Source organism: Priapulus caudatus, unplaced genomic scaffold (assembly GCF_000485595.1).
Source record: "Priapulus caudatus unplaced genomic scaffold, Priapulus_caudatus-5.0.1 Scaffold1488, whole genome shotgun sequence".
In the NCBI taxonomy this organism is placed as follows: Eukaryota; Metazoa; Priapulida; class Priapulimorpha; order Priapulimorphida; family Priapulidae; genus Priapulus; species Priapulus caudatus.
Window position 1 is genome coordinate 16078 of NW_014578549.1, and position 10306 is coordinate 26383.

General features: G+C 51.7%; 1 protein-coding gene across 1 annotated transcript in view; it reads left to right on the forward strand.

Annotated features, from left to right (window-relative positions):
• Window positions 1-292: 292 nt before the first annotated feature.
• The window catches only part of LOC106816790 (calcium-dependent secretion activator 1-like), a 52668-nt gene continuing 42654 nt past the window's right edge, over window positions 293-10306 (forward strand). Inside the window, exons 1-5 of the mRNA XM_014821412.1 lie at window positions 293-465; window positions 967-1069; window positions 2378-2499; window positions 5483-5571; window positions 5942-6104. Coding sequence (XP_014676898.1) covers window positions 305-465; window positions 967-1069; window positions 2378-2499; window positions 5483-5571; window positions 5942-6104 — 638 coding nt within the window. The 5' untranslated portion in view covers window positions 293-304. The remainder of the gene's footprint in view (window positions 466-966; window positions 1070-2377; window positions 2500-5482; window positions 5572-5941; window positions 6105-10306) is intronic.

Below are 10306 nucleotides of genomic sequence, written 5' to 3' on the forward strand. Positions count from 1 at the left end.
GCACGGATGCACATATTCCTTCTTTTATAGTTACTTCTCTCGACTTCTCGTTCACCCTATCTCTACCAACTACTTAACAACTATGCGTGTGCTCGTGTTAGAACCACTGGTAAAATAACCCTCTCTTTCTCTACCAACTACTTAACAACTATGCGTGTGCTCGTGTTAGAACCACTGTTAGACTCGTGCGTGACATGACCTTCTCTCTCTCTGTACCAACTTAATAACTACGCGTACGCGTATGTTAGACTTGGGTGTGTGATGCGATCCTCTCTGTTTTTCTCTCCCACAGAACCGGAAGCTGATGCCAAAGTTCGTGCTGCAGAAGGAGATGGAGAGCCTGTACATAGAGGAGGTGCGCACGTCCATCAACCTGCTGATGGCCAACCTCGAGTCTCTGCCCGTCTCCAAGGGCAACACCGACTCAAAGTACTCGCTGCAGCAGAGGCTGAAGAAGTACCACAGGTGTGTGTGCGTGCGTGCGTGTATGCATTCGTCATGTGGTTAAAAACAATCAAGTAGCGTAGAGTTCAACATGGTTATGATGAGTGGTCATTTTCTCTTAAAGGCCTCGATGATCGAATCGTGATTGCTGAATGACCATTGACGTGGTCAGTGGTGAATTTGTCTTGAACGGTTGCATAGAATATGCTTATAACCAGCGGTCAATTTGTCCTAATGGATCATTGCTGTGGTCAGCAAGCAATTTGTCCTGATTCATCAAGCAGAGCATGCTTATGATCAGCAGACAGATTGTAAACGTAATTAAAAGTAGATTAGTCATTAATTTCCCTGCATCTCTGTATGAATGCATCATTCACCCGTCATCGCCTGCATTTGCGAGATCATACGATAACCTGGGCGACAGCTCGCAGTTTCTTCGTAACTGTCTGCTAAATTTTTGACTGGTGGCTCCCCATTGTGTCATGTCTGACCGACGATGATGGACGTTCTTGTGTTTTGCAGGGCGCAGAACGTCGGCTTTCAGTCGAGCCGTGGCAGTGACTCGCAGGAGGAGACTGAAGCCCAGCTCACCAAGCTAGATGTCGTGCTCTCCTTCACACTTGAGGTCGGTGGCGCCCCCTGCTGTCCTCCATCGCCGTCACTGCTGCGACGGTTTCCCGCCGATCCGCGCATTGCTCCGCCACCGCCTTCTGCGTGGAGCGTTGGTTGCCGTGGCGACGGTCGGAACATGCCGCACCCCGGTCGGATTTCAATTCCTCGTCGCTGCTGTCGTCGTGGTTTCCGCTTTAATTACTTGTGACAACCAGTGGCGTCTGCGCATGATTGCCCGTCATCGCGGCGTTGTTTTCGGGAGAGCGTCAAACGAGCAGGTGGGGGGTCTCAATATACAGCAGCGGTTAACGAGCATTCGGTTGTTAGTGCTAGTTTAGTGCGTGTATGCTTTCCCGTGGCTCGCGACATGTGTGAATGAGCCGTGCATCGTGCGATGAAACTTTACACGCCGCGTCACACTTCCCATTGTCACAATTTTAGAAATTCGTCCTTTGTGTATATATGTGTGCGGGTGTGTGTGTGTGTGTGCGCACATGTGTGTTTGTGTACTATATCAGGGTTCTGCCCACGGTGGGCGGCGGTGGGCGGGTGTGCCCGGAACTCGCGGTTGCCGCCCGCCATTATATATCTCTGCCCGGCACAAATTTTTTATTAAAAAAAAAAGGTTTGATATATTTTTAATTTTATTTATATTTTACAAGGCTTTTTATTGGTCAGAATGCAGGAAATTCAGTTTCAGACTATCCAAAATCAAGAATTTTCTGGGGGGCATGCCCCGGATCCCCCTAGATTGGCTTCGAGCCTATGGCGCTTGCATCTTGCGACCTGGATGCGCCCGGCACTAAAAAATCCTGGGCAGAACCCTGTATATATATATATCAAGACTCCATAATAGAACATGTTCTATTATGGACTCTTGATATTTGTTGTAGTGATGAGGAGAGCCCAAGATGTCAGGGAAGTCAATCTCTTTGCAAAATGAGAGTGTCTTCTTTAAGTAGTGTTACGTCAGGTAATTGATTGAGGTACCGGGAAGGAACATGTGCGGGGAAAGAGGGGAGGGGAGTGGCAGCCAGTAAAACATACATCAGTTAGGTCACCGTTGCCTCGTTAGGTCATCTTTAGGCCTCGCTCAATTTGTTGATGGCCACCGAGCTACAGCTACTGCGTCGTTCCATTCGCGAGAAGCTAGATTATCGTGCGATCGCGTGCGTGTGTGTGTGACTTGTGTACAGTAGAGTTCTAGATTGGCTATAGTTGTTGATAGACAGCAACCACGATGTGCGCGTGTGCGTGTGTGTTTGCGCGTGACGTACAACGATGCCTGACCGTGCGCGCCTGTGTGTGTGTGTGGTTGCAGGTGGTCGTCATGGAGGTGAAGGGGTTAAAGTCGCTGGCACCGAACCGCATTGTCTACTGCACGATGGAGGTCGACGGAGGAGAGAAGCTTCAGACGGACCAGGCCGAGGCTTCGAAACCATGGTGAGTGCAGCGGTGGCGCCACCTATGTGCGACATTATTCTGTGTTGCCCTTGTCAGTGTTGTTATAATAATAATAATAATAATTACCTCCGCCTAACGGAGTTGGAGGGGAGGTTATGTGATCGGCCCCGTGCGTTCGTGTGTCAGTGTGTTCGTGTAGCCAGCAGCAGGCCAGTCAGTGTTACAGGGTTTTCATTATCGTTTATAGTAACAGGCCGAAATGCTTTTGCAACAGGCCGTGGAGGAGTGCGGGTGGGGGGTTTGTGGGTGCCCCCCCCCAATTTTTTTTTCAAACCTAGATGCAGTAAACAGACATATTTGGATTACAGTATTGTGCTTTTTTCCAATTTGGTTTCTCCTGATACATTCAGAGTTCACCAAAAGTTTCCAAATCATGACGCTTTTAGTAATTATAAGAGTTAGACAATTAAGTACGTAAATAGCGTTACTCAAAAACAAAACAATGCTTCTTGTGCACATAACATGCATACAATATTTTTTATTTTTTTTAAATATACTTGAGCCAATTGTAACCGGCTGAAACAGCAGAGTAGGTGGTCAATTCGGCCGGTGGCCGGTTCCTAATGTCCTTCCTGTGTTAGTGTGTTGGCGCGATCGATATTAGCGCGTCGAGTCAAGCGTGTACATGTGAGCGAGCAGCAGCAATGAGCGGCTGCTACGAGCTATACATGTCGCTGTCGGAGGTATGCACTCTTCGTGAGTGCCCTCTGACTAGTTATTATTATTATTATTATTATAGTTATTATTTATGCGTTTGATAAACTCATCACAATAAGGTTATTAGTATTATCAAGAGCAGATAATACACATGTGTATTATCTGCTCTTGGTATTATGTATGTGCATTTATGTGATTCTCACGCACCAGGGGGTAGATTCATCAAGCTGCGTACGCAAAATATTTTGCGCGTAATATGTGTACCGCAACGACCGTTGTCTTAAGTTGCGAATTTCATCAACACAGTATATTTAGTAAATTTGCGTACGATTTCGCGTACGCAAGCGAGGCGTTTTAGGTGCGATCATCAAGCTAAAATTAGCGTAAACCTTTGCGTAACTTACACGACGGACGAGGTGCCGTAACCACTCGAAATTTCCGCAGGTGTTTCCAACATACCGGCAGCATACATTATTTTATTGAGAAACATTATTAAAATTACTACTCCAACTAAAATAAATAAATAATTACCATACTACACAGACAAGGCGGCGCCTTTGACGCTTCTTTGTCATAGCTTGGCATTGTTTTCGTTATAAAGCGATTTCGTAGTTAGCCGTGTACGTGCAAACGCACAGCACGGTACGTCACACGCACCACGCCCCGTGACGTACGCGACGCACGCACGTGTACGTGCACACGCACATACTGTACGTGCAGCACGCACGCGACGCACGGGCACATGCAGCCACGCAGCGTACGCTAGAACGCCCACGGAGTATGTACAAACCGCACGGCACGCCCATGCACAGCACGTGTTACGTGCAACACAGCGGACGCACGCATGACGTCACAAGCACGCACACGCGACGTGTATGTGCACACGCGACGCACCCCGTGTACGTACACACGCAACAGCGCACTCCGCACGTGTACGCTGGCACACCGCAGTCCGTACGTGTACGTGCACACACACCGCCCGCACGTGCACATCACCACGAGCACGTACGCGCGCGGAGGCAGTGGTAAATCGTACAAAACGCACAGCACCACGTTACGTGCGCACCACGCACGCACCGTTGTACGTGCATACACACGCACCACACGTGCACATGCACGCACGCACGCACAGTGTACGTACGGACGCACGTGTACGTTGCCACACCACGGCAGCACGCAGCACGCCGTGTACGTAAGTCACAGCAGACCGCCTCGTCGCACCACACATCGATGTACGTGACACGCCACACACACACGCCACGCACGGACCGCACGTGTACGTACACACGCACCCGCACGCACGTGTAGCGTCACACCGCGACAGCACACACGTGTACGTACACACGCAGGCACGCACGTGTACGGTGCCACCATACGCACCCGACAGTGCACATGCACCCGTTGACGACACAGCACTGCGCGACGTCACGACTGCACGCACAGGCACGTGCTACGTGCACACGCACGACGGCACGGCACGCACGTGACGATAATCACGCACGCACGCACGTGTAAGTGTCGCGTGCTTTCATCGAGTGTTGAAAGCAAATCATACAAACGAAAATGTGGACACTATCACATCCCCCAGCACTCATGTACAGACAGAGCTAGCATAATGTTTAAATACAGAAGCGGCGTCAATTCTGTTCTTATCCGATATGCGCACAGTTGATTGGTTTAATCTAGGCAGCGCCTCTCAACAGCCACACGCACGATGGACGTAGTGGATTTACACTGAATTCATCAACAATTTGCGTACGCAGGTGCTCAACGCTGCGTGATGAAGCGCACCTACGACTTTGCGTACGTACCTTCGTAGAACACTCGGTGTACGCAATACACTTTACGCAACGTTGATGAATCCGGCCCCTGCTGTCTGTGTGTGCGTTGGCGCGGTGCTCACGGCGCCCTCTGTGTGTGCGTTGGCGCGGTGCTCACGGCGCCCTCTGTGTGTGGCGTGCAGTGCTCACAGCGCGCCTCGTGTGTGTGCATGGTGGGCGGTGCTCAACTGGCGCCTCTCGTGTGTGCGTTGGCCGCGGGCGTCAAGGCCGCCCATCTGTTGTGTACAGTTGGGCGGTGCTCCACGTGCCGCCTCTGTGTGTGCGTTGCGCGCGGTGCTCAACGGCGCCCTCCATGTGGTGCGTTGCAGCGGTACTCATTCGGGAGCCCACCCTCGCCCCTCATGTGTGTGCGTGGCGGGCGGTGCTCACAGCACTCCTCTGTGTTGCATGTGGCGGCGGTGCTCACCGGCCGCCCTCTGTGTGTGCGTTGGTGCGGTGCTTACGGCGCCCTCTGTCTGCTGTAGCTGGGACACGCAAGGAGACTTCACGACGACACACCCGCTGCCCAACGTGAAGGTGAAGCTCTACACAGAGAGCTCGAGCGTCTCAGCATCGACGACAAGGAGCTCGAAAGGTAGCGGCGCCCTCTGTCGTCTCCTCTTTCCCCCAGCACCTTCTGTCATCCTCCCCTCCCCCCAATCCCTGCCATTTGCTGTGTACACGTCTGTCTACCGACATGGTCTCGTGCGAATCTTTAAGGTGTTGGTTTTACTTGATTCATGTTTTCGTTTAGTTGATTTAGAATAAAAACGTTCTGGTAATACTGCTTGACACATCATTGCCATCATCATCGCCCATCGTCACTGCTATCATCATCATTATTATCTCATTACTATTATCATCATCATCATCTCTATCGTCATCATCTGCATCGTCGTTGTCATTGTCATGGGTATGTGATGTGTTATTCCGTTATTCTCACGTCACGCACCCCCATCGCTTCCAGGTGGTGATCCGCCCGAACCCGATGGACCCCAAGGTGCCTGGCTGGCACAAGATGCATGTGCCGAAGAATGCAGCTGACCAGGACCTGAGAATCAAGATTGCTGTCAAGATGGACAAACCACAGAACATGAAGCACTGCGGGTGAGTGTGTGCGTGCATGTGTGTGTGAGTGTGTGTGTGTGTGTGCGTGCGTGTGCGTGCGTGCGTGCGGCGTGCGTGGGCGTGCGTGAGTGCGTGCGTGCGTGCGCTGCGTGCGTGGCGTGTGTGTCTATGTTAGTGTGGTGTGTCTATGGTGTGTGGTGCGTGTGGCAGCGTGCGTGTGCGTGTGTGTTGCCACAATCAGATTAATCAGGTCGAGTCTCCTCGCGGAAGAATGGTGATGGCATTGCCAGGAATGGTCTTTGTGCAGCAATAATTGACACGAATTCATCGCTTGACCTGCAGGCCAGTACTCGCGTTCTTGAGTTGTCGATGTTGGTCAGTCGCCAGGCCGCCGCGAGAAGCCCGAACCTGTGAGGGTTCCCAAGAGAACCAAGTCGTGCGCGGCATAGCATTATTGTGTCGGAACACAGTGCCCCTGTCACGTCTGAGATTACCGCTCCAGTCTGAAATTAACCCTAGCGCTTACTGCGCATGCGCACGCATGTCGCACGGAGTGCTGGGCTGTAAAGCGCAGTAGCAAAATAGCATTGGTTAATTCATGAGACTGCCACCGTCACAATTAGCCACCGTTGTGGGGCACGATTCCATATGGCTATACGCACGACGGACCGTATACGACTCAGATACTGCTAGAATGAGGAAAGGGGATTGGCAGAAGCTGTTGGAGAAGGAGGGAGGGAGAAGGGAAAAGGTGGTGGAGAGGAGGAAGGGAAGAAGCTGGTGAGAAGGAAGGAAGGGGAGAAAGGAAGAAGCGTGGTGGAGAAGAGGAGGGAGAGAAAGCTGGTCGTAGTCTTCCTCCTCTCCACAGCTTTCTCCTCCTATCTCCACGCAGACTTCTCCCTCTCCCGCTCGCTTCCTACCAGCTCTCCCGCTCCTTCTCCCTACTCGCATTCACCTTGCTCCTCCTCCTCCTGTCTCCTACTCCTCATCCATCACCTTCTCCCGCCCCCCTCCATCCTCATCACTCTCACACTCCTCCTTCTTCCCCTCTCCTCTCCATCCTAGCTCTTCCTTCCTACTTCCATCACCTTTCTCTCCTCTACTCGTGCCCTCCTCCATCACCCTTCTCCTTTCTCCTTCCTGCCCTCCCTCCTCTCGCCTCCTCCTCCACCCCCTACTCCTCACCTCTCCCTCCTCCGCCTCCCCCCTACTCCATCACCTCTCTCTCTGCCTCCTCCTCCTCCTCATGCACCTCCACTCTTTCCTGCGCTCCTCCTCCTCCTCCATCACCTTCTCCCCTCACTTCCCCCTACTCCATCACCTCCCGCTCCGCCATCCCCGCCGCCCTCCTCGTAATCATCCTCTCCCCTGCCTCCTCCGCCGCTAAGCTCCATCCAGTTCTCGTCCTCGCTCCTCCTGCCTCCTCCTCCTCCTCCTCCTCCGCTCCTGCCTCCATCACCGCTTCTTCCCTCCTCCTCCTCCCTCGCTCCTCCCTCCTCCTCCTCCCCTCCTCCTCCTCCTCCTCCTCCTGCCATCACCTTCTCGGCCTCCTTCTGCTCTCCTCCGCTCTTCTAAAACATCACCTCTCCTCTCCTTCCTCCTCCTCCTCCTCCATCACCTTCTCCTCCTCCTCCTCTTTCCTTCCATCACCTTTCCCCTCTACTCCCTACTAACTTTCACCTCTCCTCCTCCTCCTGCCTCCTCCTCCATCACCTTCTCCCTCCTCCTCCTCCTCCTCCTTCCCCTAAACCCTCCTTATGGCAGCCGGGTTAAGCATATAATGGTGCGCGAACAATTCCAGACCGGTCCTGAGATTACCCCAAGTCGCTGAATTACAGCACCTATGGACACAACAGGATAAATTTTGCATGGGTAAATTTCAGAGCTGGGGGTAATGCTCAGACCGGTGACACGCTCTGAGATTACCCCCCAGTCTGAATTTACCCACCTATGGCACACAGAATATAATTTAGCAGGGGTAATTTCCAGACTGGGGCGTAATCTGCAGACAATGACACCGGCTGCATTACCCCAGCTGAATTTTACGCCACTTATGGGCACACAGATATAACTTGGTTGCAGGGGTAATTTGCAGACGGGGTAATGCTCAGACGCGTGACACCGGTTCGAGATTACCCAGTCTGAATTTACCCCACCTACATTGGCACCACAGGAAATATAATTGCAGGGTAATTTCAGCGACTCGGGGGTAATCTGCAGACGCACACCGGTCTGAGATACCCCAGTCTGACATTTACTCCACCTAATGGGCACACAGGATATAATTGCAGGGTAATTCAGACTGGGGGTAATCTCCAGACCGTGAACCGTCTGAGATTACGCCGCAGTCCGAATGTACCCTCCTACTCCAGACTAATTCAGATCTGCTGGCCGCGCAGTCTCATTATCCAGCGCTACAACCATGCGTCACGCATGCGCAAGAGGTGCTAGGGTAATTTCAGACTGGGGGTAATCTCAGACCGTGACACCCCCCGCCAAACTCAATCTTCTCGATCGTATCTTAGAGGAGAGCGGTGGTAGTTCCCCATAAAGCACCTCATTCGGAACACGATCCTGCCAGGTGACATCGCATACTTTTCGGAGCATACTCGTGTAGCATTCATCGAGTCTGGTCTCGTCTCGTACTGTTAATGTCCAGGCCTCGCATTCGTAGGTGAGAATTGATTCTACCGAGGCCACGAAGATATGCTTTTTTAGCCCTTCCGCCATATTTGAGTTCCAGATGTTGTTCAGCTTGCGGAGCGCACGCCAAGCCTGAGCCTTTCTCACGGCAATATCTTTACCTGACGAGCTGATATACGAGCCTAGGTACTTGAACTCGTCCTTGACAGCTAATATTTCACCATCAAGAGTAGTCAGCTCTATGTTATCCGGGATGTTAAAGGGTACTACCTCGGTCTTTTTTAGTATTCAAGGATAGTCCAAGCTTTCTGCATTGAGTCTCCACACCACATAGCAATTCTTGAGCTTGGTTCACCGAGTCACTTGATAGTGCAATATCGTCAGCAAAGTCAAGATCCGTTATTATGACAGGGCCGACTCGCCTGCTCCGTCTTGGGTAGATAGTAAACCCGAGCTCTTCCTCGCGACCATTTATTGCTTTGCGTAAAGCATAGTCAAGGGCTATCACAAACAGGTAAGGGGCTAAGGTGTCACCTTGGAGGACACCTACTTCTATATTAAGCATGTCTGTTTCGCCGTCCGGTGAGAGGACTTTTGCCGAGGTTTTAGCGTACATATCGCTTATTGACTGCACTATTTTAAGTGGTATTCCATATGCCAGCAGAATTTTCATGAGGTTGCCTCTGTGAATGGAATCAAAGGCCTTTCTGATGTTAACAAACGTTAAGACTGCGGGCAGGTTCTTCTTTTTTGCGCCCTCAATGAGTGTGAGTTTGTTGACAACTTGTGCAGTTGTTGACCTTCCTTCCCTAAATCCATTCTGGTTGAGTCTTAAAAGAGGGTCTAAAGATGGTCTAATCCTATTCAGAATCATTCTGTTGTAAACTTTCGCAACCACTGAGCTCAAGATAATTCCCCTGTAGTTACCTCCGCCAAGGAGGTAATGTAATCGGTCTCGTGTGTATGTTCGTGTGTGTGTTCGTGTGTGTGTGTAGCCACTAGTGTTCGCACGATCGATTCAGCAGCAGCTCGCCTTAGTGCGATCGATTCAGCAGCAGCCTTAGGGCGTCCAGTCAACAGCAGCTCGCCTTAGGGCGTCCAGTCAGCAGCAGCCAGCAGCGAGCCAGCTGTTATACACATACATGTTACATGCTGGCGGAGGTATGCACTCTCCGTGAGTGCCCTCTGTCTAGTTGTCCTTGTTTCTGAGATCGCCAGCTTTTGGTATGGGAATTATGTTCAGGATGGACCATTGCTCAGGAAGCTCACAGTTCTCATGCGTCCTATTAGTGTGTGTTAGTGTGTGCTTGGGTGTGTGCCTGCGCGCATGCGTATGTGCGTGCGTGTGTGCATGCGTGCGCGTACGCGTGCGTGTGTGTGTGTGTGTGTGTGTATGGGTGTGTGTGTCACGTGTGTGTGTGTGTGTGTGTGTGCGTGTGTGTGTGTGTGTGTGTGTTAGTGTGTGATTGGGTGTGTGCCTGCGCGCATACGTATGTGAGTGCGTGTGTGTGTGCGTGTGTTTGTTAGTGTGTGCGTGGGTGTGTGCGTGCGTGTGTGCATGCGTGCGCGTACGCGTGCGTGTGTGTGTGTGTGTGTGT